A 27,647-nucleotide genomic window follows, 5' to 3' on the forward strand; every position below is an offset into this window, starting at 1 on the left:
TCTCTCCTTTTCAGGTATTCTTTGGGTGGAGTCTTGATTAATATCTAATGTCATGATTTATTGAAGTTTCAAAAAGTGCTCTACTAGGAGCAGGTACATTTCGAGCAGAAACAACTGTGGATTTGGAACTATTATCGTTAAACCTGGTGTCTCAAAACGTTTGTTTACTGTCTCTTTATATGATCTAAAGTGCATTTTACACATGATTACAGCACACTGTCTTTAGGAAGGCTTTCTGTTGATAGCTGCGCACCTTGGTGTCCTTGTCTCTTGTAGCGTCAGCTGTGTTCTTTCTGTCAGTTGGCCTGTTTAGTTGTCCGTTATAATATGTTTTTCTATTTGGTTTTAATTTTCTGTACAGTACTTTGAGATTATTCTGTAGAGTGAAAAGCCCTTGACAAATGTAACAAATTATTATTACTAATGTGGCTGTTTCTCTCTCTCTTTTTCTCTCTCTCACTCGTTCTGTTGTATTCTCTCTCTCTCTCTCTCTCGCTCTCTCTCTCTCGCTCTCTCTCTCTGTGTGTATCAATCAGATCCGTTTTGACGGCTGGCATGAGAAGTTTGACTTCTGGGTGGACTCTGACCTGCCGGACCTTCACCCTGTGGGCTGGTGTGCCCGGACAGGTCACCCCCTGGAACCCCCCCTCTGTGAGTTCAACACCCCTGTGTGTGTGTGTGTGTGTGCTCTTCACTAACCGTTCCAACTCAACGCTCACACGTACACACAAATCAATGCACTCTTCCATGCCTCTCAAGGACCTCTCCATCCATTATATCCCCACTATTGATTTTGTCCCTTTCAGAGGTGAATCTCACTGACATTAGAGCACAGCTATCTGATGAATGGGTGCAAAGTATTTTCTATGGCACAGGGCTTTGTACTGCGCTCTAAATTCTAACCACACCTACATAGCCAATAGCACAGTATCCCTGCCCAAAAAACAACTTTTAAAGTAACTGTCCAGTGAAAATCTCACTTTAAAAAGTTCATATTCTGTCAACTTATACCCAAATAATGTTCTTATAATCGTATTTCTGGCCAAAGCATAAATTGGAGAAAAAACATTTAAAACACCACACCTCAAACTTTTATCTCAAACCGTTTAAAAAAAACACTTGAAATTTGTTGGCCTGCTGGCTTTTTAGAAGCAGTTATCTAAGGTTAGCATGCTAATGTTAGCTAGCATGCTAACATTAGCTATCGTTAGCTAGCATGCTAATGGCGGCAATCGTTAGCTAGCTGGCTAACCAACAAGAAAGCAAGTCAAAGCAGATCCTCCACACAACAACCATCTTGCCATTCCATTCTATTTTAAATCCTGTGGTTTGTAGCTAAAAGTTTTATGTCAAGAGAACTTAGCTGTTGTGTTAGCTGTTGTTGACTGATATAGATAGCAGTAGTAGCTAGCTAGCTTCATGACTAGCTAGTTACGTAGCTAATTTAAAAAATATCAGGAATACAGTGACAAAGCAAAGAACAGAAATGACTCACGCTTTTGAAATAATCAGCCTGCATTTATTGCTGATATAGTGAAGTGCCCTAGTCGTTCCATTGTGCATTTCCATATCCTGAATCCATCCATATTATTTGATTGGTGCAGACAAGCTCGGGCAGTCAGCCCCAGTGCCCCCATGTGGGAGCTAATGTGAATATCCACGTGTATACGTGTCTCATTGACTGAGCTGTCAAATCAGTTACATTTATTACCAGTATACGCCCAAACCACTCTGTTGTTTCCTAACAGGCCAAGTAGGGGCATAGGGAAAATATGCTTTTTATAACATCCTAAATTATAATTCTTGGAATTACATCTATTTAATTCATATTGTAATTCATTTTAGGTAATATTTCATAAAAAATCTGAAACACTAGACATATACTTTAATTCATGGCAAATTAGTCATTGTGATTGACAGTTTGGCACAGCGTGAGAAATCAAGAAAATTATTTTTGTCTGCACAGACTAATCTCTTGACCTTCGAAGAATGCCGTCTGTTTTTCTTCTTTTTCGATGTTGGGCTGTGATTGTTTTTCTTGATGTATTACCGTTGACAATTCCACAGTGATTTAGGGATACAATATAAATGGCTGTAACAGAAATCAAGTTAGAAATAAAAAACATAAGTCTAATCTTATTCCAAGTGGAGGACTTGTCTCCTTCAGAGACTGTAGGAATAAATCTCTTCAATTTCCCCTTTTGGTAAACACATTTGGGACAACGAATGGTGTGTGTGTGTGTGTGTGTGTGTGTGTGTGTGTGTGTGTGTGTGTGTGTGTGTGTGTGTGTGTGTGTGTGTGTGTGTGTGTGTGTGTGTGTGTGTGTGTGTGTGTGTGTGTGTGTGTGTGTGTGTGTGTGTGTGTGTGTGTGTGTGTGTGTGTGTGTGTGTGTGTGTGTGTGTGTGTGTGTGTGCGAGTGAAAGAGAGAGAGAGAGTGTGTTTTGTTTTGGCACCGGCAATACAGGACATAAAACTGACTTTATTCCATATATCTTATTTGGTTTGTCTTAGAAGCTTGGTGAGTGATATATTATGGCAAGAGCAATGTTTTATGTTGCTCTAGATGTCTTAATCTAATACATAAGCAGAGCCATAAGGGCTATTTGTCTACCCTGACACACAAAATACGTGTTGGTCTACCCCAGCTAATCCTCTGTAAGGTCTCATTCATTGTAACTTAATTTCAGATAGATACTCATCACGCATGGGTTTGCACTGTTGGATAACTTAAACCCATGTTGTAGCCTATGTATGTAGTTAATATACCACTGAATGCAGTTGCTGACCCAATTTTACCTACTTGCCTGTTGACTAAATCAATCAATGAAAAGCAAGCGCTTTCCTCAAACTCTCTCCTGCGAGCCTCAAGCAAGCCTTGTGATTGGTTGTTTGGTTGTCATCCCCATCCAGCACAAGCAGGACCTTCTGACCTTAAGAGCTCCGTGACCCAGGGAGTGTGCCCCACTCCGGGCTGCAGGGGCGTGGGCCACATCAAAGGAGCCAAATACACAGGACACCACAGGTAAGACACCCGTTGATGACAACACTGTCTGACACTATCGGCCGGTACAGAAAAATCACCCAAGCCCCTAAGCCCTTAATGTAGATCTGAAGGGATTGGAAAGGTATCAGCAGTATGGTAGTAGTTCCACCTTGCTCTCTGATAGGCTTGGTAGCACGTTCACCATATTGCTTATACCCATCAAATCAAACCCATCCTTTCCAATCCCTACAAGTGCTTAGAGGGTAGCGGCTAAGAATTGTTTCTGGGACAGACCTATGCCCAGCTTGGCTTTTCTGATAGCATGTCACCATTGTTTAGAGGCATATTGTTTTTGCTCAATTTGCTGTGTGTTTGCCCATTGACACCCAGATCAGGAAGGACTAATACTGCAAATTAAGGTATTATCCACCAGCAGCTGGCTTTGGCAAGGTGAGATGTGGATGCCATTGTCAGTGGGTAATATAAATGCTGCTGTAAATGCAGCGTTGCATGGCCTGTTGGTTGGCTCCATGCAACAACAGTGAGAGTATGTTGCTAGCATTAACATCCAGCGATAGCTCGTTGGAACACGAATCCTTGCTAGCGTTAGCATCTAGCTCTAGGCTAGCTGACCTGGTCTTTTCTGTGGGGGGAGATAGGGCTGCAGCCAGCCGGGTTCCAAGCTTTTCATCCAGGGGAGCCAGAGGTGCCTCCACAAAGGAGAGGAGAAAAAGGGATGATGGAGAGGCACTCCTGGCCAGAGTTCACTCACAGAGCTCACATACGAGCAGCCTGGAGAAGTTAACCATGCAGCTTGCAGGCCCCCTCCCTGCTCTTCTCCCTGCCAAGACTCTGCCTGACTGACTGACTGACTGCCAGAGCAGCAGTGCACAGTCTATCACCGGCTGTCATACCACTGAGGTTATGGCCCTCTGCTTTGCAGAGTGCTTAGTGGAAATTCTCAGTTTTTGAATATGGAAGAGGTTGTGTCTTTGAATATATGACATTTTAGGTGAGAAAATTCAGAATCTTGCCGACTAAAATTAATTTTAGTCATTATATTTTGACATTGCCAGGTGTCAAAGTTGACTTTTTCAATAAACGAACTGTAGATCTCTCTCTGTTTATAATGTAGTATCCAATACCATATGACAGTGGTAGTAGTCCTTCCATTCACCCCTCTGCTTCACACTCTCTCTCTCCCTGAGAGTCTGTCTGAGGATTCAACTCGCCCCCTGCTATTTTTGTGCCTCACCTTTTCCAAGGATGTAATCAACTCTGAATGGAATGAGAGTGGAGCGTGCATATTCTCCCCCCCCGCCCCGCCCCGCCCCTCTCCACAGCCCACTGCCGGATCCTCCTGATCAAGAAACGGAAAGACATTCAGTGACAGACTCCTCCACAGCCCTGCTACTGTAGCAAAAAAGTAAAAAAAACACTGACACTCTCTAGAAATGGGGCTCTAACCCAACTTCATTAGCAACTAATTTGCATACCATCTGCATGAATTAACATGAACTCAGAACTTCAGCTTTATGTGTAGAAATAACATTTGTGGGTAGAAATATCATCACTTCTTTTGTTATGTTATTGTGGCATGTTTTTATTCTTTAATGGCCCCCGTCATTTGAGTAAACGGTTGTGACTGCTCAGAGGCTGTTCGGAGCAGAGACACATTATTACAGTAAACAAACTGACTTTCACACACACACACACACACACACACACGTACACACACGCAAACACACTCACACAGGAACACACACACAGAGCTGTATTCAGTCATCTCTGCAGTGCACGGTAATAAAAACATAATTCGACATGCATATTAAAATAACTAATCAGAAAGCTGAAAGCTATTTCATACCCCCGCACGGCATTACGCTCTGGCAGCCTCAATGATTTTGATGAAAGTATTATTTTTAATTCCAGAGCCGTTATTGGTGAAGAGGTAATATATTATCCTAGTTTGAAGTTTGTTATTAGCTTGAAGGTTTGGGAATGTGGGAGCTCATCTACTGCTCGAGTCGAGCGTTATGCAATCTCATTCCCCAAGTGAATATTTATAAAACGGTGCCTTATTTTACTTTGAAGAAGAAAAATAAACATATATTTGTATGCGTTGAGGGACCTTTAGGGTTTTATACAATTCACCTTTAATTGATTATGGGTTTAACTTTTGACCTCAATGGGTCAGCTCATTTACGGAATACGTGCCGCACAAAGATAGGCATGTTCATTTCCATTGAGATAACATTTGAATGGAAAGCGCCCACTTTAGCTCCCTGCCTGAACATTAGAACAGCCCAGCACGACTCTTTCCTGCAGTACAAATTGATCTTATCTCTCTAAACCATCTGCAGTGGAGGAAAGGGCACAGAGTGGGGCGACTGACCACTCTGAACAGAGTAATTTTAGCTTCTCAACACTCAGACTACTGCTGCAATCTATTTTTGAGCTTCCAAAACCCTCCCGCTACAGTCGCCAGTATTTCTACTGTCCCATCATGCATCATTTAATTTTAATGAACACAAGCATGGTAGATTTCCACAGCTGGCGTCAACATAAATTGTCTCATCCCCGGCTTAAAGTCTCCGGTCTGCTGACAGCGCAGTTTCATCCCCCTATCAAAATGCACAGATGTATGTTTTTTTCCTTGGCCCGTACAACGCTTTAGTTGGTCCCAAGGTAGAAGAGGGTGTGTGTGTGTGCATGTGTGCGTGTGTGTGAGTGTGTGTGTGTGTTGGGTTGATTTATAGCAACAGATGCAGGCCTATACGTACGTAAGACGGCGAGCGAGTAAACTGCCTCTTCCATAAATCCTATTAGCCAATGTTCAATCATTTGAAAATAAATTGGACGACCTAAGATTAAGGTTATCCTACCAATGGAACATTAAAAACTGTAATATCTAATGTTTCACCGAGTCGTGGCTGAATGACGACATGGATAACATACGCTACATCGGCAGGATAGAACGGCTGACTTTTTAAGACAAGGGGTGGCAGTCTGTGTATATTTGTAAACAACAGCTGGTGCATAAAATCTAATACTAAGGAAGTCTCAAGGTTTTGCTCTCCTGAGGTAGAGTATCTCATGATGAGCTGTTTACCAAGAGTTTTCATCTATATTTTTTGTAGCTGTCTATTTACCACCACAAACCGATGCTGCCACTAAGATTGCACTCTATCCTCCTGATTCCTGCTTATAAGCAAAAACTAAAGCAGGAAGCACCAGTGACTCGGTTAATAAAGAAGTGGTCAGATGACGCAGATGCTAAGCTACAGGACTGTTTTGCTAGCTCAGACTGGAATATGTTCCGGGATTCTTCCGATAGCATTGAGGAGTACACCACATCAGACACTGAGTTTATCAATAAGTGCATCGATGACGTCGTCCCTACAGTGACCGTATGTAAAGTTGAAGTGGGAAGTTTACATACACTTAGGTTGGAGTCATTAAAACTCGTTTTTCAACCACTCCACAAATGTCTTGTTAACAAACTATCGTTTTGGCAAGTCGGTTAGGACATCTACTTTGTGCATGACACAAGTAATTTTTCCAACAATTGTTTACAGACAGATTATTTCACTTATAATTCACTGTATCACAATTCCAGTGGGTCAGAAGTTTACATACACTAAGTTGACTGTGCCTTTAAACAGCTTGGAAAATTCCAGAAAATGATGTCATGGCTTTAGAAGCTTCTGATAGGCTAATTAACACCATTTGAGTCAATTGGAGGTGTACCTGTGGATGTATTTCAAGGCCTACTTTCAAACTCAGTGCCTCTTTGCTTGACATCATGGGAAAATCAAAAGAAATCAGCCAAGACCTCAGAAAAAAAATTGTAGACCTCCACAAGTCTGGTTCATCCTTGTGAACAATTTCCAAACGCCTGAAGGTACCACGTTCATCTGTACAAACAATAGTACGCAAGTATAAACACCATGGGACCACGCAGCTGTCATACCGCTCAGGAAGGAGACGCGTTCTGACTCCTAGAGATTAACGTACTTTGGTGCGAATAGTGCAAATCAATCCCAGAACAACAGCAAAGGACCTTGTGAAGATGCTGGAGGAAACGGGTACAAAAGTATCTATATCCACAGTAAAATGAGTCCTATATCGACATAACCTGAAAGGCCGCTCAGCACTGCTGAGCGGCCACTGCTCCAAAACCGTCATAAAAAAGCCTTCGCTATGGTTTGCAACTGCACATGGGGACAAAGATCGTACTTTTTTGAGAAATGTCCACTGGTCTGATGAAACAAAAATATAACTGTTTGGCCATAATGACCATCGTTATGTTTGGAGGAAAAAGAGGATGGCTTGCAAGCCGACGAACACCATCCCAACCGTGAAGCACGGGGGTGGCAGCATCATGCTGTGGGGGTGCTTTGCTGCAGGAGGGACTGGTGCACTTCACAAAATAGATGACATCATGAGGAAGGAAAATGATGTGGATATATTGAAGCAACATCTCAAGACATCAGTCAGGAAGTTAAAGCTTGGTCGCAAACGGGTCTTCCAAATGGACAAGGACCCCAAGCATACTTCCAAAGTTGTGGCAAAATGGCTTAAGGACAACAAAGTCAAGGTATTGGAGTGGCCATCACAAAGCCCTGACCTCAATCCTATAGACAATTGTGGGCAGAACTGAAAAAGTGTGTGCGATCAAGGAGGCCTTCAAACCTGACTCAGTTACACCAGCTCTGTCTGTAGGAATGGGCCAAAATTCACCCAACTTATTGTGGGAAGCTTGTGGAAGGCTACCCGAAACGTTTGACCCAAGTTAAACAATTTAAAGGCAATGCTACCAAATACTAATTGAGTGTATGTAAACTTCAGACCCACTGGGAATGTGATGAAATAAATAAAAGCTGAAATAAATCAATCTCTCTACTATTATTCTGACATTTCACATTCTTAAAATAAAGTGGTGATCCTAACTGACCTAAGACAGGGAATTTCTACTAGGATTAAATGTCAGGAATTGTGAAAAACTGAGTTTAAATGTATTTGGCTAAGGTGTATGTAAACTTCCGACTTCAACTGTACATACCCTAACCAGAAGCCATGGATTACAGGCAACAACCGAACTGAGCTAAAGGGTAGAGCTGCCGCTTTCAAGAACCGGGACTATAACCCAGATGCCTATAAGAAATCCCGCTATGCTCTCCGACGAACCAGGCAAAGAGTCAATACAGGACTAAGATTGAATCGTACTACACCAGCTCCGACGCTCGTCAGCTGTGGCAGGGCTTGAAAACTATTACAGACTAGAAAGGGAAGCACAGCCACGAGCTGCCCAGTGACACAAGCCTACCAGACGAGCTAAATCACTTCTTTGCTCGCTTCGAGGCAAGCAACACTGAAGCATGCATGAGAGCATCAGCTGTTCCGGATGACTATGTGATCACGCTCTCCGTAGCCGATGTGAGTAAGACTTTTAAGCAGGTCAACATTCACAAGGCCGCAGGGCCAGACGGATTACCAGGACGTGTACTCTGAGCATGTGCTGACCAACTGGCAAGTGTCTTCACTGACATTTTCAACATGTCCCTGACTGAGTCTGTAATACCAACATGTTTCAAGCAGACCACCATAGTCCCTGTGCCCAAGAACACTAAGGTAACCTGCCTAAATGACTACCGACCCGTAGCACTCACGTCTGTAGCCATGAAGTGCTTTGAAAGGCTGGTCATGGCTCACATCAACACCATTATCCCAGAAACCCTAGACCCACTCAAATTTGCATACTGCCCCAACAGATCCACAGATGATGCAATCTCTATTGCACTCCACACTGCCCTTTCCCACCTGGACAAAAGGAACACCTACGTGAGAATGCTGTTCATTGACTACAGCGCATTGTTCAACACCATAGTGCCCTCAAAGCTCATCAATAAGCTAAGGACCCTGGGACTAAACACCTCTGTCTGCAACTGGATCCTAGACTTCCTGACGGGCCGCCCCCCAGGTGGTAAGGGTAGGTAACAACACATCTGCCACGCTGATCGTCAACACGGGGGCCCCTCAGAGATGTGTGCTCAGTCCCCTCCTGTACTCCCTGTTAACCCATGACTGCATGGCCAGGCACGACTCCAACACCATCATTAAGTTTGCCGACGACACAATAGTGGTAGGTCTGATCACCGACAACGATGAGACAGCCTATAGGGAGGAGGTCAGAAAATTAGCCATGTAGTGCCAGGATAACAACCTCTCCCTCAACGTGATCAAGACAAAGGAGATGATTGTGGACTACAGGAAAAAAAAGAGGACTGAGCACGCCCCCATTCTCATCAACAGGGCTTTAGTGGAACAGGTTGAGAGCTTCAAGTTCCTTGGTGTCCACATCACCAAATGAGCTATCATGGTTCAAACACACCAAGACAGTCGTGAAGAGGGCATGACAAAGCCTATTCCCCCTCAGGAGACTGAAAAGATTTGGCATGTGTCCTCAGATCCTCAAAAAGTTCTACAGCTGCACCATCGAGAGCATCCTGACTGGTTGCATCACCGCCTGGTATGGCAACTGCTCGGTCTCCGACCGCATGGCACTACAGAGGGTAGTGCTTACGGCCCAGTACATCACTGGGGCCAAGCTTCCTGCCATCCAGGACCTCTATACCAGGTGTCAGAGGAAGGCCCTCAAAATTGTCAAAGACTCCAGCCACCCTAGTCATAGACTGTTCTCTCTGCTATCGCACGGCAAGCGGTACCGGAGCGTCAAGTCTAGGTCCAAAAGGCTTTTCAACAGCTTCTACCCCCAAGCCATAAGACTCCTGAACAGCTAATCATGGCTACCTGGACTATTTGCATTTTTTACTTATCTATTTTTTACATTTTTTTTTCTTTTCTTAAAACTGCATTGTTGTAAGTAAGCATTTCACTGTAATGTCTACACCTGTTGTATTCGGCTCATGTGGCAAATAACATTTGATTTGATTTATATGGGAGAGGAGAACACTGTGTAGTAACATCTCTGCAGTAAACACATAATAACTTCATGAATTACCGTATCTGTAAGTATGTAAATAACAAAATCAGATTTGGCCGTTGTGTCTTTCTCGGTCCAACATGGCTGTATTTACCCCAGTGTCCTTCGAAGGGAGCTCTCTCTGTGGCTGTAAGAGTGATTTACAGTAAGTCTCCTTATCTATGCCTGTTAACACTCTGTTTCCAGTGGAAATTTGTTCTCAGTAGAATTCATGGCCACACTTGAAGTGCGTAGAGGGAGCTAGGCTTATGGACTGTAATGGAGCATTTGTGATGTGTCAGAGGAACCTTTTCTTGTTCTTCTGACCTCCCACTCCAAACCAGTTGTATGTACCAGTGTTTCCTCTAGCATTGTGTAGGCGGGTATGGCCCCCCACTTCGAAATAAACCTTGGTGGAGGAAACATGTACACCAACCGAGAGCAGTTGGCCCTCACCACCCCAGTGACTTGTTTGCTGTAACTCTTATAGTGACCCCTTGTCCATTCATTGCTGTATATTTTGTTGGTCATGGTTGGCCACCTTTGCAGCCAGCAGAATGCGAGAGTTGTCAACTATTATTGTTGTCTATCAACAATGACAAGTCACCAGGTTCTGACAACTTGGATGGAAAATTACTGAGGATATTGCCACTCCTATTTGCCATATCTTCAATCTAAGCCTACTAGAAAGTGTGTGCCCTCCAGGTAGAATCAGGAATTCCCCAGGGTAGCTGTCTAGGCCCCTTATTTTTTTCAATCTTTACTAATGACATGCCACTGGCCTTGAGTAAAGCCAGTGTGTCTGTGTATGCGGATGACTCAACACTATACACGTCAGCTACTTGTGATGCATACTGAGTATACGAAGAGGCAGGATGCAGATGCAGGAACTAACAAGGTCAAGGTTTACCGTAACAATGAGCAAGAGAAATAACAAAGATAGAGTAAACGACACGAAGCTTAACAATCACACACAACATCATCCAGAACAGTCCAGGGCTAAATAGGGGTTGTGATGAGATGATGAGGTGCAGGTGCGCTGGAGGTGATTAGGGTGCGTTGGGTTTCTATTCCGGTGTTGCCGTGGTGGTGCGCTCAGACCGGTGGCTCAGTAGACCGGCGAATCAGAGTGCCGGAGGGGAGCAACGGGAGGAGACGTGACACTACTACAGCGAGTGAAATCACTGCAACACTTAACAAAGAGCTGCAGTTAGTTTCAGATTGGGTAGCAAGGAATACGTTAGTCCTAAATATTTCAAAAACTAAAAGCATTGTATTTGGGACAAATCATTCACTAAACCCTAAACCTCAACTAAATCTTGTAATAAATAATGTGTAAATTGAGAAAGTTGAGGTGACTAAACTGCTTGAAGTAACCCTGTATTGTAAACTGTCATGGTCAAAACATGTTGATACAACAGTAGCGAAGATGGAGAGAAGTCTGTCCATAATAAGGCACTGCTCTGCCTTTTTAACAACACTATCAACAAGTAAGGTCCTACAGGCTCTAGTTTTGTCGCACCTGGACTACTGTTCAGTCGTGTGGTCAGGTCACAAAGAGGGACCTCAGAAACGTACAATTGGCTCAGAACAGGGCAGCACGGCTGGTCCTTAAATGTACACGGAGAGCTAACATGAATAATATGCATTTAAATCTCTCATGGTTTAAAGTGGTGGAGAGATTGACTTCATCACTACTTGTTTTTGTAAGAAGTGTTAACAGGCTGAATGCACCGAGGTGTCTGTTTAAACTACTAGCACACAGCTCAGACACCCTGCATACCCCACAAGACATGCCACCAAAGGTCTCTTCCCAATCCCTAAGTCAAGAACAGACAATTGGAGGCGCACCGTACTACATAGAGCCATGTCTACATGGAACTCTATTCCACATCAGGTAACTGATGCAAGCATTAGAATCAGATTTTAAAAACGGATAAAAATACACCTTATGGAACAGCGGGGACTGTGAAGAGACAGACACACAGGCACAAACACACATACACATGATAAGACACACGCGTACACATGGATTTTGTATTGTAGATATGTGGTAGTAGAGTAGTGGCCTGAGGTAACACACCTAATGTGCTGTGAAACATTATATGAAATGTAATGTATTATTTGAAATTGCATATAACTGCCTTAATGTTGCTGGACCCCAGGAAGAGTAGCTGCTGCCTTAATAAATACAAATACAAAACTGTATCTGTAAATACACTCCCACTGTTAGCCAAGGCCTTAAAAGATAAGTACAGCCTAAAGTTTAAAGAAATGGAGTCAGCTAATTCTGCAGATGGGGATGCGGGTCCCCTCAGGCCTGTGTGGAAAGGTAACAGTGTGCTGCACGTCTCTGCGTTTATAAGGGCAGCATATTTGAGGTATTACTCATGCAATCTATCATCTTCTATCTGCGTGTGTGTATGTGTGCGTACCTGTGTACTTTTGTGTTTTTGTGTGTGTGACGAGAACAACATCACCAAGCATCTCTCTCTCTCTCTCTCTCTCTCTATCCCACTCTCTCTATCCCTCTCTCTCTCTCTCTCTCTCTCTCTCTCTCTCTCTCTATCACTCTCTCTCTCTATCCCTCTCTCTCTGTCTCTCTCTCTCCCTCTCTCTATCTCTCTCTCTGTCTCTCTATCCCTCTCTCTCCAACTCCCTCTCTCTTTCACTCCATTTCACACTTAATTTGCTGCATTTTCTCATTCCTTCATCATGTTTCTTTTGGGCCTCTTCATTGAAGTTTGTAATTAATATTTGTTGTTTATTTCAAGGTTTGTCATGTTGTTGTTTTGTGTAATGTTATTGTCGTCGAGAGAGAGAGAGAGAGAGAGAGAGAGAGAGAGAGAGAGAGAGAGAGAGAGAGAGAGAGAGAGAGAGAGAGAGAGAGAGAGAGAGAGAGAGAGAGAGAGAGAGAGAGAGAGAGAGAGAGAGAGAGAGAGAGAGAGAGAGAGAGAGAGAGAGAGAGAGAGAGAGAGAGAGAGAGAGAGAGAGAGAGAGAGAGAGAGAGAGAGAGAGAGAGAGAGAGAGAGAGAGAGAGAGAGAGAGAGAGAGAGAGAGAGAGAGAGAGAGAGAGAGAGAGAGAGAGAGAGAGAGAGAGAGAGAATTTCTAAAGCAGTGATTTGCTGCAGGAAAAGTGCTATGGCTCAGCAAAGCCTAGAGATATAATGAATTACTTTGAGCACAATAGCAATGTGTCTTTACTGTTTCTGGTGACCTGGACCTCAGCACCACACTGTGGCCAGATTCACACTGTGGCTTTCTCCACATGGTCATTTTGAAGGGATGGTTTGACTGATGCGCTGTGACATGCCAGGCCAAATGAACTCTCACATACACAAACATGTCCTGCTGCTGCCTGGGCTGACCGGATGAGAAGTGCATGTTTTTTTTATTTTTATGGGAGTATCGACAGGCTTGATAGCCAGGTCTAACGCCATGTATTTTCTCTCTGTCTAGTTCTCTCTCTGTCTGTCTTTCTCTTTCTGTCTCAATCTTTCAATCTGCCTACTCCTCTCTCTCTCTTGCGCTCACTCTCCTTCTCTGCTCTCTCTCTAACTCTGTCTCCCTCTCCATCCCTCTCTCTCTCTCTCTCTCTCACCCCTCCCTTCCCCTCCCTTTCTTTCATCTCTCCACAGTGCCTTCGGCTGTCCCTACTCCGAGATCAACATGAAGAAGGAGGCCGTGCTGCCTGACCGGCTGGGCGGCGAGAAGCAGATCACCTTTGTCCCTGTGCACTTTGTCCAGAAGACCAAGAGGCTGTGCACCGCCGACGAACAGGAGGAAGCCACGCCCCAGGACGCTCCCATGGAAACCAGGTGGGGGGAAGTGATGTCATTGTGATGGTGTCAAAATGGCCAGCTGGCCCTTTTTCCATCCCCACTGATCTAACATGATTGGATAGGTAAGAGCAAAGGTTCAACTTCATAGCTTTCACCCATCCAGACATGTCAGATCAGTGATGACTTCAGGGAGTGAATGAAGAAAGAATGCAATTTCAAAGTATTTACACAGGGCCACTGTGTCAGTGTCGCCAGCCAACTGAGATTTCTAATTGGAACTGCAGCCTTGGATGGAGAGGAGACTTGGCTAAATGCAATCCCAATGTCATTGAACCACTTTTTCACTTTCAACAGAGAGGCCCTGTCCCAAACTAGAAAAAGAACAGCTGTCTTGACATTTTAAAATGTATTTATCTTAACGGCATAACAGAGGACTGCACGCTACAATTATTCCCAAGGTTAGAATGTTTTCGTCACGTGTTTGAGTCGGAGACGAGGCGGACGATGTGTCATTGGCTCCTCGGCGGAGAAGTTTTAAGGGTGGCGAATTGCATTTTTTCACCATGTCCACAGCAGAATCAGAAGCGTTTAGAATCAGAAGTGTTGGGTTAAATGCAGACTCAGAAGGATTTTCTGCTGTTGCATTGGGCCTGCTCTATTTGTCTAGGACTGGCTGGGCTGTGGATGGCTGGCTGCCAGAGTTTACAGTAGGAAACCTGTCAAGACTAATAGCAGAGCGGGAGCTGAGCCGTGATGAACGGTTTTAATATAAAACAAACTTGATTATCAACTTTTAAAATTCCCGCCAGAGTCTTTAATGTGTTGGATGTAATCGTACATTGTTCTATTAATAAATCGTTGCCGTGCCGTTGCTGTGGGCTGTTTTCAGAAGCTAAGTGATCCTGTATTTGTAATATGATTTGCAATGGTGTCAAGTTGTAGTACCTGCCAAGAAGTCTGTTAGAGTAGGCCGTACTCTACTCATAAAGAAATACTGAGAAGGTTTTATCAATGGAAATCAAATTTATCAACCCATGGAGGTCTGGATTTGGAGTCCCCCTCAAAATTAAAGCGGAAAACCACACTACAGGCTGATCCAACTTTGATGTAATGTCCTTAAAACAAGTCAAAATGAGGCTCAGTAGTGTGTGTGGCCTCCACGTGCCTGTATGACCTCCCTACAACGCCTGGGCATGCTCCTGATGAGGTGGCGGTTGGTCTCCTGAGGGATCTCCTCCCAGACCTGGACTAAAGCATCCGCCAACTCCTGGACAGTCTGTGGTGCAATGTGGCGTTGGTGGATGGAGCGAGACATGATGTTCCAGATGTGCTCAATTGGATTCAGGTCTGGGGAACGGGCGGGCCAGTCCATAGCATCAATGCCTTCCTCTTGCAGGAACTGCTGACACACTCCAGCCACATGAGGTCTAGCATTGTCTTGCATTAGGAGGAACCCAGGGCCAACCGCACCAGCATATGGTCTCACAAGGGGTCTGAGGATCTCATCTCGGTACCTAATGGCAGTCAGGCTACCTCTGGCGAGCACATGGAGGGCTGTGCGGCCCCCCAAAGCAGTGTATCTTTGGTCTGGGCAGGTAGTAACAAAGGAGAAGCAAATGCGTCTATTAGAATGGACTAAAGAGGCATCTACCTGTTAGGGGCAGCAGGTAGCTTAGTGGTTAAGAGCGTTGTGCCAGTAACCGAAAGGTCACTGGTTCTAATCCCTGAGCCGACTAGGTGAAAAATCTGTCGATGTGCCCTTGAGCAAGGCACTCAACCCTAATTGCTCCTGTAAATCGCTCTGGATAAGAGCGTCTACTAAATGACTAAACATGTAAATGTGTCTAGATAGTTTTCTTACAGCATCCAAAATAGTTTATTTTATTTGACTCTAGTACTGATAAAGTATGTTTACCACCCTGCGTCCCGCTGCTGGCTTGCCTATGAAGCTAAGCAGGTTCGGTCCTGGTCGGTCCCTGGGTGGGAGACCATATGCTGCTGGAAGTGGTGTTGGAGGGCCAGTAGGAGGCACTCTTTCCTCTGAAAAAAGAAAATAGATCCCAGTTCCCCAGGGCAGTGATTGGGGACATTGCCCTGTGTAGGGTGCCCTCTTTCAGATGGGACATTAAACTGGTGTCCTGACTCTGTGGTCACTAAAGATCCCATGGCACTTATCGTAAGAGTAGGGGTGTTAACCCCGGTGTCCTGGCTAAATTTCCAACCTGGATCTCATGCCACCTAATCATCCCCAGCTTCCAACTGGATCATTAATCCCCCCCTCCTCTCCCCTGTAACTGTTCCCCAGGTCGTTGCTGTAAATGAGAATGTATTCTCAGTCAACTTACCTGGTAAAATAATGGCGAGGGATTTTTGCATATTGCACCTTTAATAATTTAAAAGAACGAGACGTAGACGTCCCACATCTACTCTAAGGGATTGATTTTCTGACTGCCTGTCTGTCTGCCTGCCTGTCTGTCTTTCTCATTTTCATCCTCCCCTTCTCTCCATCTCTGTTCACTGACCTTTCTCTCTCTCTCCATCTTTCTCTCACTCTTTTGTCCTGTAACCTCTCCCTTTTATCCTCTGTCTCTCTCCACTTCCCCACTCACCCTATCTTTCTCTCTGTTTCTCCCTTTCGCTCTCACTCTATATTTCTTTCTCTCTAATTTTGATCCTCCCTCACTCACACTCTCCCCTCACTCACTCTCTCCCTCCCCTCTCTCTCACCCTCCCCTCTCTCTCACCCTCCCCTCCCTCCCTCCCTCCCTCTCTCTCTCTCCCTCCCTTTCTCTCTCCGTCGCTCACAGGGCCATGCTGTCAGGGTACGAGGGGGCTGGTCGTCTGAGAGGCCGACCCCCAGCCAACTCCCTGGTGAAGAGGGAGCACAAGGAGGAACCAGCCACTGCTCAGGGACAGAAGCTGCTCTCTCTGGGGAAGAGAGGGCTACCCAGCAGGTAAGATAAGATCATAAGATCACTTTGGTAAATTGTACACAAGGTCCAACCGAAATGTGACTTCCACTTTTAACCAACCCCTCCGAAAGACACACACATACAGTGAGGGGAAAAAAGTATTTGATCTCCCGCTGATTTTGTACGTTTGCCCACTGACAAAGACATGATCAGTCTATAATTTTAATGGTAGGTTTATTTGAACAGTGAGAGACAGAATAACAACAAAATAATCCAGAAAAACGCATGTCAAAAATGTTATGAATTGATTAGCATTTTAATGAGGGAAATAAGTATTTGACCCCTCTGCAAAACATGACTTAGTACTTGGTGGCAAAACCCTTGTTGGCAATCACAGAGGTCAGACGTTTCTTGTAGTTGGCCACCAGGTTTGCACACATCTCAGGAGGGATTTTGTTCCAGTCCTCTTTGCAGACATTTGGCAACTTCCACAGATTTTCTATGGGATTAAGGTCTGGAGACTGGCTAGGCCACTCCAGGACCTTAATGTGCTTCTTCTTGAGCCACTCCTTTGTTGCCTTGACCGTGTGTTTTGGGTCATTGTCATGCTGGAATACCCATCCACGACCCATTTTCAATGCCCTGGCTGAGGGAAGGAGGTTCTCACCCAAGATTTGACGATTCATGGCCCTGTCCATCGTCCCTTTGATGCGGTGAAGTTGTCCTGTCCCCTTAGCAGAAAAACACCCCCAAAGCATAATGTTGCCACCTCCATGTTTGACGGTGGGGATGGTGTTCTTGGGGTCATAGGCATCATTCCTCCTCCTCCAAACACGGCGAGTTGAGTTGATGCCAAAGAGCTCGATTTTGGTCTCATCTGACCACAACACTTTCACCCAGTTCTCCTCTGAATCATTCAGATGTTCATTGGCAAACTTCAGACGGGCCTGTATATGTGCTTTCTTGAGCAGGGGGACCTTGCGGGCGCTGCAGGATTTCAGTCCTTCACGGCGTAGTGTGTTACCAATTGTTTTCTTGGTGACTATGGTCCCAGCTGCCTTGAGATCATTGACAAGATCCTCCCATGTAGTTCTGGGCTCATTGTAACTCCACGAGGTGAGATCTTGCATGGAGCCCCAGGCCGAGGGAGATTGACAGTTATTTTGTGTTTCTTCCATTTGCGAATAATCGCACCAACTGTTGTCACCTTCTCACCAAGCTGCTTGGCGATGGTCTTGTAGCCCATTCCAACCTTGTGTAGGTCTACAATCTTGTCCCTGACATCCTTGGAGAGCTCTTTGGTCTTGGCCATGGTGGAGTTTGGAATCTGATTGATTGATTGCTTCTGTGGACAGGTGTCTTTTATACAGGTAACAAGCTGAGATTAGGAACACTCCATCTGTTCACTGACCTTTCTCTCTCTCTCCATCTTTCTCTATACCACTGATAATATCAAAAAAGAAAGTCCAATCGTCTTCGACAGAGGGGATCAAGCTGATTCTATACCAATTTCCAGAGGCCAGGTCATGAAGGAAGGCTTGCTCATTAAAGTTTTTGAGCAAGCATCTATGACAAATCAGGACAGGTCGTTTCACTGAGCAGCTATTACGAACACAGTCTTTAAAACAGTGATCACTAAGGTCATTACAGAAAACACCAGACTACCTACAGTATCAGGATTATTTGTGAGGATAACATCAAGGAGAGTAGCCTTTTCTGGGTGATTGGAGTCATACCTCGTGGTATTGGTAATAATCTGAGAAAGATTAAGGGAGTCCCATTGCTTTAGGATTTGGTCAGGTGGTTTAAGTATGTCCCAGTTTAGGTCACCTAGCTGGACAAATTCAGACTTAGTCTAAGGGGCCAGGAGAGAGCTTAGGGCAGGTAGGGTACAGGCCGGTGCTGATGGAGGACGATAACACCCAGCAACAGTCAACAAATAGTTATTTGAAAGTTTAATGCTTAAAACCAGCAAATCAAATTGTTTGGGGACAGACTTGGTGGAGACAACTGAACACTGAAGGTGTTCTTTGGTAAAGATTGCCACTCCACCACCATCTTCAGACAAGAACGGTTTCTCTGGTGAACTATACAGTAATATTTGTTGACCATGCTGTTAGGATACGTGTGGCAGGTGATGGGTTTTTGAGTGAGAGGACCTCAACTAAATTTCTTGAAATTAAATCAGCATGTTTTTCTTTTAGTGAAAAAATATTTAGCAGTAGTTTAGGAGGTCAGGGCCTGCTTTCCCGAAAGCATCTTAAGGCTCACTGGTTTTAATGGTGAACTTAGCCTTAAGATGCTTTTAGGAAACCGTGCCCTGGTCATCTTCCAAACGGCAGCCATCTTGTCATAGAAAAACTCCAGAGAATTCTGAATCTTACTTTTGTGAATCGGTGTCACCTCCAAGTCCAATTTCTTCTTCTGTCAATAATGTATGAAAGTGTTAGTCATCTCATCATATAGCACCACCTGTGTTTCCTCTCTCTGAGTCTCAGAGCGGGACTGCAGCGGTCCCCAGCTCTGTGTCACCGTCACAACTCTGGCTCTCTGTACTCTCTAACAGGGCGTTTTTAGACGGGCGCTTGCTCTGACACCCGGCTCTTAGCGAGGCCCCCTGGGGTTCCTCTTGGTGGGGTTGACAGGGTGTTAATGCAAGGGCACTGATCCAGAACCATTCCTGGGCCACACTCGCTCTGTCTGTCTCTGTGGTTACTGTGGTCAGAGCACTGAGATGCAGTGCAGATCACAGAGACACGAGGCAGGAGTTTACACACACACACTCACTCACCCATAAAGCTGGATTGATTCAATTGAACCTCCAATCTCCATAAGCCCACAAAACCTATTTGAAAAAGAACAGAGCTCTACTGTATCTGCGGCATTGATTCAAGTCAAACCAAATACTGCCACAAGACATTTATAGCCACAGTCTGATCCATCACAACTTCAGCCATGAAATGGCTACAGATCCCTTCAGATTGTGTTTTAACCCCTATCATAACTCGGCCACTATGATTTGACTTCCCCTGTCACCATACTGTCACCATACTGATGTGGTGTGGGAGACACATCAACGACCCAGACACCCACCCGTCCAAAGCTCATGTAAATGCAAATGCTCTGTCATTAAAGAGCCATACTGTTGCAGATGGCTCCTGAGAGAGAGGAAGAGACGGAGAGAGATAGTGAGAGAGAGGGAGAGAGAGGAAGAGACGGAGAGAGAGAGTGCGTGTGCGGTAATGCCATTTAGAGCGAGCAGATTAGAAAACCCTGCATCCCAGTGTGATTGATATTGAATGGTTTCCCCTCATACAGCCCGCACTAGCCAGGTTCTCCTGTGTGTAGGTTTAGGACGAGGAGCTGATGATTAAACCATGTGAAAGATTACTGCACGCCTTGAACATTATGTAAGGCTGATGTTATATAAAAAATGGGGGAAAAGAAGTGTCACACAAGCCTAAAATTAGGAACAGTTACTTGACATAAGTATCGTGGTTGATCCGGCTATATTTTACCAAAATACATTGGCGCTTGTTATGTAAGACATTTATATCAATATTTCCTGATCTGGCATGCCTCCCTCAAGATGCAGTGAAAATAAAACCCAGTATTGCGTTATTCTCTAGTCCATTGTTTGAGTGCAGCAATGCAGCAGAGATTTACATTGGGCTCATCTTTATCATATTCTGACCTTAATCTCCTTGAGAAAGGATGATGAACACATATAAATTGCATATTTTTTATATGCACAAAGTCACTTTCTAAAGGATTCATCCACCCATTTGTTTAATTCATTAACAATTTAATTAAAAAATATATATTTAATTAATGCTTGATTAGTTTCCTGGGACGACCTCTTTTCATCTCATTAATCATTCAATGTTTGTCGGCTCTACATTCAATCGGGGAGACGAGACTCCTTGAGAGTTTGAAATGATGTGGAATAATGAACTTGATGCTCTTTGAGCTGGTTTGTGTATTATGAAACATCAACAACGTATTCCTCTGGGATAGCGTTGGCTCAACTTGGCTGATCCTCAAGGTTATTTCTGTCTGTGGCCAGTCTTGGAAATACTGACAGGACTTCTCCATGGGAACTTCCTTTAGTGCCTTCATTTATTTATCTCCTATTCACTGTCACTCTCAATTCAAAAGCACGGCTTTCACTGTACACAATGTATTTAGTGTCATAGTCTGAAGTAGACCTGTACTGTACAGTCGTGGTCAAAAGTTTTGAGAATGACACAAATACTAATTTTCACAAAGTCTGCTGCCTCAGTTTTGATGATAGCAATTTGCATATACTCCAGAATATCATGAAGAGTAATCAGATGAATTGCAATTAATTGCAAAGTCCCTCTTTGCCATGAAAATGAACATTTCCACTGCATTTCAGCCCTGCCACAAAAGGACCAGCTGCCATCATGTCAGTGATTCTCTCGTTAACACAGGTGAGAGTGTTGACGAGGACAAGGCTGGAGATCACTCTGTCATGCTGATTGAGTTAGAATAACAGACTGGAAGCTTTAAAAGGAGGGTGGTGCTTTAAATCATTGTTCTTCCTCTGTTATCCATGGTTATCTGCAAGGAAACACATGCCGTCATCATTGCTTTGCACAAAAAGGGCTTCACAGGTAAGGATATTGCTGCTAGTAAGATTGCACCTAAATCAACCATTTTTTGGTTCATCAAGAACTTCAAGGAGAGAGGTTCAATTGTTGTGAAGAAGGCGTCAGGGCACCCAAGAAAGTCCAGCAAGCGCCAGGACCGTCTCCTAAAGTTGATTCAGCTGCGGGATCGGGGCACCACCAGTGCAGAGCTTGCTCAGGAATGGCAACAGGCAGGTGTGAGTGCATCTGCACGCACAGTGAGGCAAATACTTTTGGAGGATGGCCTGGTGTCAAGAAGGGGAGCAAAGAAGCCACTTCTCTCCAGGAAAAACATCAGGGACAGACTGATATTCTGCAAAAGGTACAGGGATTGGACTGCTGAGGACTGGGGTAAAGTCATTTTCTCTGATGAATCACCTTTCCGATTGTTTGGGGCATCTGGAAAACACCTTGTCCGGAGAAGACAAGGTGAGCGCTACCATCAGTCCTGTGTCATGCCAACAGTAAAGCATCCTGAGACCATTCATGTGTGGGGTTGCTTCTCAGCCAAGGGAGTGGGCTCACTCACAATTCTGCCTAAGAACACAGCCATGAATAAAGAATGGTACCAACACATCCTCTGACAGCAACTTCTCCCAACCATCCAAGAACAGTTTGGTGACGACCAATGCCTTTTCCAGCATGATGGAGCACCTTGCCATAAGGCAAAAGTGATAACTAAGTGGCTCGGGGAACAAAACATCAACATTTTGGGTCCATGGCCAGGAAACTCCCCAGACCTTAATCCCATTGAGAACTTGTGGTCGATCCTCAAGAGGCGGGTGGACAAACAAAAACCCACAAATTCGGACAAACTCCAAGCTGCCATCAGTCAGGATGTGGCCCAGAAGTTAATTGACAGCATGCCAGGGCGGATTGCAGAGGTCTTGAAAAAGAAGGGTCAACACTGCAAATATTGACTCTTTGCATAAACGTATTGTAATTGTCAATAAAAGCCTTTGACACTTATGGAATGCTTGTAATTATACTTCAGTATACCATAGTAACATCTGATACAAATATCTCATAACACTGAAGCAGCGAACTTTGTGAAGACCAATACTTGTGTCATTCTCAAAACTTTTGACCACGACTGTACTGTATATGCTGTAGCCACCTCTTCTGTCAGGGTAAGGCATGACATACTGCACACTGTTTACAAAGCATTTGTACTGGACATTTAAAGTTAGGCCCCTCTAAAATCCACTGTAACACAAAGCATATGGCATTTTAGCACATATTTGAATAAAATGGCCAACTCAAAAAAGGTTAGTTCTTAAATCAAATCAAATTTTATTTGCCACATGCGCCGAATACAACAAGTGTAGACCTTACAGTGAAATGCTAACTTACAAAAAATAGATAACTAAAAAATTAAATAATTAAAGAGCAAAAAAAGGGATGTGCATTGTGCAGTAGATTTGTTTGGATTTGATTTAAATTGTATTTAAATTCTTAATATGGGGAATTTAAGGTTATACCACTCTAAAGTCCATGATAACACAATAAAAATGGCTTTTTGGATTAAATCAACAATTCAAAAGGTTTTTTCATTTTCACTATCTCACTGGATTATTGAAGCCGTAAATCCCGCACTACCCATTTGACAATGATAGAAGAGTTGGCTATAGCTAATGCAGTATGGGACGAGGCTTACTGTAGTCTGAAGGTCTAAATTAAAAGTGTATCATTTCAGTGGTTCTCAATAGTTTGCGGTACAAAATGTTTGACTGGACTTTTATTTTATTTTTTATTTTTATGATTTATTTATGAAGTGTCATACACCTACCGGTGCCCAGCTCACATGGGCTTACAAGACACTAGTAAACACAGTACCTTTTTCCTTGTACTCAAAACAAAATAACATTTAACAAATGATATGCATACAATAATCATGGTAAGTACAGATACCATCTAGCCACATGTTTACATAGTAGATAGAATTCCAACTATTCTTGTTCCCCTCATCATCAGTCACTATCTTCTCTCTAACAGTAGGGTCTAGCGTTTCCGTATCTGTGTGGATGGGATGTGCATTGTACAGTAGATTTGATTTGATTTGATTGGGGATTCAGGTATGGTCTCTGACTGCTTAGATCTATGTCAGTATCTTCCTGTAGAGGTAGCATCATCTTGGAGGAAGGGTAGAGGCTCAGTATAGTCTCCTTTAAATCACTGTCTGACAGAACATGACAATGAGAGGACTTCTCCCAAATGGAGCAGACAGGTGTTATGCCTTTGGGAGGAGACGCATTAAAAGTTGTGCTGCCGTATAATTACTACTGTATAACAGACATTCCCATTTAAGTCAATGTCATTTATGTATATAGCCATGTCCTTTCTAATTATTCTACTCTAATGCGCCCCCCTGAGCTCAATCGTTCCCCCAGGCATATTCGGGACATGCATCATGCATTCATTTCATTGCCTCTGAACACATACAAGAAGATGTCTCACAGCTATTACAAGAGATGAGAGAATAATTCCGTAGCCATCCATATTACCGTAGCCATAACTTTTTGAAGACCTGCATTGCCAAAGTATTGTGCGTTGCTGTAATTTGACCCCATAGACACCTGTTCCAGGTAATTTAGAATACATTTTGGGGTTTTATATTCACACCTTTTTATTATTTTATTTGTTAAGCACTTTGAAATTCATCCCCTGTAAGAAATGTTACTCTCTAAATAACATTTGATTGATTGATTTCTCATAGAGGCTTCATAAGCACTACATAAATGCTTCATAAATCATCTAAAATCATATGTCATTCTCTATAAATGGTCTATAAGCATAGATAGTGTTTTATGTCACATTTGGCAAATCATCCTACAGTGGGAATGATTATGTCATCCTTTATACAACATTTATAAAGTATCACATACACATAGATGATTTATGAAGCCTTTATGTAGTGCTTATGAAGCCTTTATATAGTGCTTATGAAGCCTTTATGTAGTGCTTATGAAGCCTTTATGTAGTGTTTATGAAGCCTTTATGTAGTGTTTATGAAGCCTTTATGTAGTGCTTATGAAGCCTTTATGTAGTGTTTATGAAGCATTTATGTAGTGTATATTAATCCTTTATGTAGTGTTTATGAAGCCTTTCTGTAGTGCTTATGAAGTATTTTATGTATGCTATATAAAGCCTTTATAAGTTGTACAATCTGTTGTTTTATCTTCATGAGAAAGACCTGGATCAGGTGTGGCTCTATGGTGTTTCTCCTACAGTCTACTTTACCGTCAACAGAGACTGCCCTGCCAACCTGCATCACAGCCCCCCTTTCAGCTAGCACCCAATCGCTGTGGACATGCTATCATAAGCACTATCCACAGAGCTATCATTACTGTAACCTCAGCACTAGACGCTGGTATTTTTCTCTGCCAAGAGCACATGGCCCATCGATGTACAGCAGTTTGTAAGATGGTACAATGATGTGAATGCTATAAAGTAGATACGTATATGTGTGCTTTATAATAGGATATCTTGTTATACCATGACGATATATAGATTTTATGTAAGCCATCCCAGATTTATATTCGCTACGTTGTTATGACTTAAAAGCAGTTCCACCTCAATGCTTGTTTGTTTTGTAATCTTCTGGCCCCAGTAGTGAATCGCTTTCTCGCTGTAAAATAATCTTTCTTTCTTTCTTTCTTTCTTTCTTTCTTTCTTTCTTTCTTTCTTTCTTTCTTTCTTTCTTCTTTCTTCTTTCTTTCTTCTTTCTTTCTTTCTTTCTTTCTTTCTTTCTTTCTTTCTTTCTTTCTTTCTTTCTTTCTTTCTTCTTTCTTTCTTTCTTTCTTTCTTTCTTTCTTTCTTTCTTCTTTCTTTCTTTCTTTCTTTCTTTCTTTCTTTCTTTCTTTCTTTCTTTCTTTCTTTCTTTCTTCTTTCTTTCTTTCTTTCTTTCTTTCTTTCTTTCTTTCTTTCTTTCTTTCTTTCTTTCTTTCTTTCTTTCTTTCTTTCTTTCTTTCTTTCTTTCTTTCTTTCTTTCTTTCTTTCTTTCTTTCTTTCTTTCTTTCTTTCTTTCTTCTTTCTTTCTTTCTTTCTTTCTTTCTTTCTTTCTTTCTTTCTTTCTTTCTTTCTTTCTTTCTTCTTTCTTTTCTTTCTTTCTTTCTTTCTTTCTTTCTTTCTTTCTTTCTTTCTTTCTTTCTTTCTTTCTTTCTTTCTTTCTTTCTTTCTTTCTTTCTTTCTTTCTTTTCTTTCTTTCTTTCTTTCTTTCTTTCTTTCTTTCTTTCTTTCTTTCTTTCTTTCTTTCTTTCTATCCATCCATCCTCAGGCTCGCCCAGTCAACAAAATATCTGCGAGTCAAAGAGGAGGAGGAAGAGATTGACCTGAATAGCGTGATCACAGGTAATTGAAACAGCTGGGGTAGATGGTTCAAAGGTTGTCGTTAATGGTATTATTGACATCCTGGATGCTTTCCCTCGCTCTGCTTGCTCTCTGGAGTGTCGTATGTTATCAGTGCTGGAGATAATACATTACCTCCAGTTATTTCCACCGTACCTTTTTTTTATATTTTTTTATTTCACCTTTATTTAACCAGGTAAGCCAGTTGAGAACAGGTTCTCATTTACAACTGCGACCTGGCCAAGACAAAGCAAAGTAGTGCAACAAAAACAACACAGAGTTACATATGGGGTAAAAAAAAAAACATAAAGTCAGAAATACAACAGAAAATATATATACAGTGTGTGCAAATGTAGCAAGTTATGGAGGTAAGGCAATAAATAGGCTATAGTGCAGAATAATTACAATAGTATTAACACTGGAATGCTAGATGTGCAAGAGATTATGTGCAAATAGAGATACTGGGGTGCAAAAGAGCAAATTAAATAACAATATAGGGATGAGGTAGTTGGGTGGGCTAATTTCAGATGGGCTGTGTACAGGTGCAGTGATCGGTAAGGTGCTCTGACAACTGATGCTTAAAGTTATTGAGGGAGATAAGAGTCTCCAGCTTCAGAGATTTTTGCAATTCGTTCCAGTCATTGGCAGCAGAGAACTGGAAGGAATGGCGGCCAAAGGAGGTGTTGGCTTTGGGAATGACCAGTGAGATATACCTGCTGGAGCGCAGACTACGGGTGGGTGCTGCTATGGTGACCAATGAGCTAAGATAAGGCGGGGATTTGCCTAGCAGTGATTTATAGATGGCCTGGAGCCAGTGGGTTTGACGACGAACATGTAGTGAGGACCAGCCAACAAGAGCGTACAGGTCACAGTGGTGGGTAGTGTATGGGGCTTTGGAGACAAAACGGATGGCACTGTGATAGACTACATCCAATTTGCTGAGTAGAGTGTTGGAGGCTATTTTATAAATGACATCGCCGAAGTCAAGGATCGGTAGGATAGTCAGTTTTACGAGGGCATGTTTGGCAGCATGAGTGAAGGAGGCTTTGTTGCGAAATAGGAAGCCGATTCTAGATTTAACTTTGGATTGGAGATTCTTTATGTGAGTCTGGAAGTTGAGTTTACAGTCTAACCAGACACCTAGATATTTGTAGTTGTCCACATACTCTAGGTCAGACCCGTCGAGAGTGGTGATTCTAGTCGGGTGGGCGGGTGCTAGCAGCGTTCGATTGAAAAGCATGCATTTAGTTTTACTAGTGTTTAAGAGCAGTTGAAGGCTACTGAAGGATTGTTGTATGGCATTGAAGCTCGTTTGGAGGTTTGTTAACACAGTGTCCAATGAAGGGCCAGATGTATACAAAATGGTGTCGTCTGCGTAGAGGTGGATCTGAGAGTCACCAGCAGCAAGAGCGACATCATTGATATACACGGAGAAAAGTGTCGGCCCAAGAATTGAACCCTGTGGCACCCCCATAGAGACTGCCATAGGTCCAGACAACAGGCCCTCCGATTTGACACACTGAACTCTATCTGAGAAGTAGTTGGTGAACCAGGCGAGGCAGTCATTTGAGAAACCAAGGCTATTTAGTCTGCCAATAAGAATGCGGTGGTTGACAGAGTCGAAAGCCTTGGCCAGGTCGATGAAGACTGCTGCACAGTACTGTCTATTATCAATCGCGGTTATAATATCGTTTAGGACCATGAGCGTGGCTGAAGTGCACCCGTGACCAGCTCGGAAACCGGATTGCATAGCGGAGAAGGTACGGTGGTATTCGAAATGGTCGATGATCTGTTTATTAACTTGGCTTTCGAATACTTTCGAAAGGCAGGGCAGGATGGATATAGGTCTGTAGCAGTTTGGATCTAGAGTGTCACCCCCTTTGAAGAGGGGGATGACCGCGGCAGCTTTCCAATCTCTGGGGATCTCAGACGTTATGAAAGAGAGGTTGAACAGACTAGTAATAGGGGTTGCGACAATTTCGGCG

The 27,647-nt window shown here is 43.3% G+C and overlaps 1 protein-coding gene across 1 annotated transcript in view; it reads left to right on the plus strand.

The window, feature by feature from the left end:
* l3mbtl4 (L3MBTL histone methyl-lysine binding protein 4) overlaps positions 1–27,647 on the plus strand; it is a 136,341-nt gene that overhangs the window by 40,406 nt on the left and 68,288 nt on the right. Inside the window, exons 13-17 of the mRNA XM_084144360.1 lie at positions 537–651; positions 2,912–3,023; positions 13,608–13,787; positions 16,559–16,705; positions 25,592–25,665. Of these exons, the coding sequence (XP_084000486.1) occupies positions 537–651; positions 2,912–3,023; positions 13,608–13,787; positions 16,559–16,705; positions 25,592–25,665 (628 nt within the window). The remainder of the gene's footprint in view (positions 1–536; positions 652–2,911; positions 3,024–13,607; positions 13,788–16,558; positions 16,706–25,591; positions 25,666–27,647) is intronic.

The sequence above is a fragment of the Coregonus lavaretus genome (genome assembly GCF_964263955.1).
Source record: "Coregonus lavaretus genome assembly, chromosome: 2".
Lineage (NCBI taxonomy): Eukaryota > Metazoa > Chordata > Actinopteri > Salmoniformes > Salmonidae > Coregonus > Coregonus lavaretus.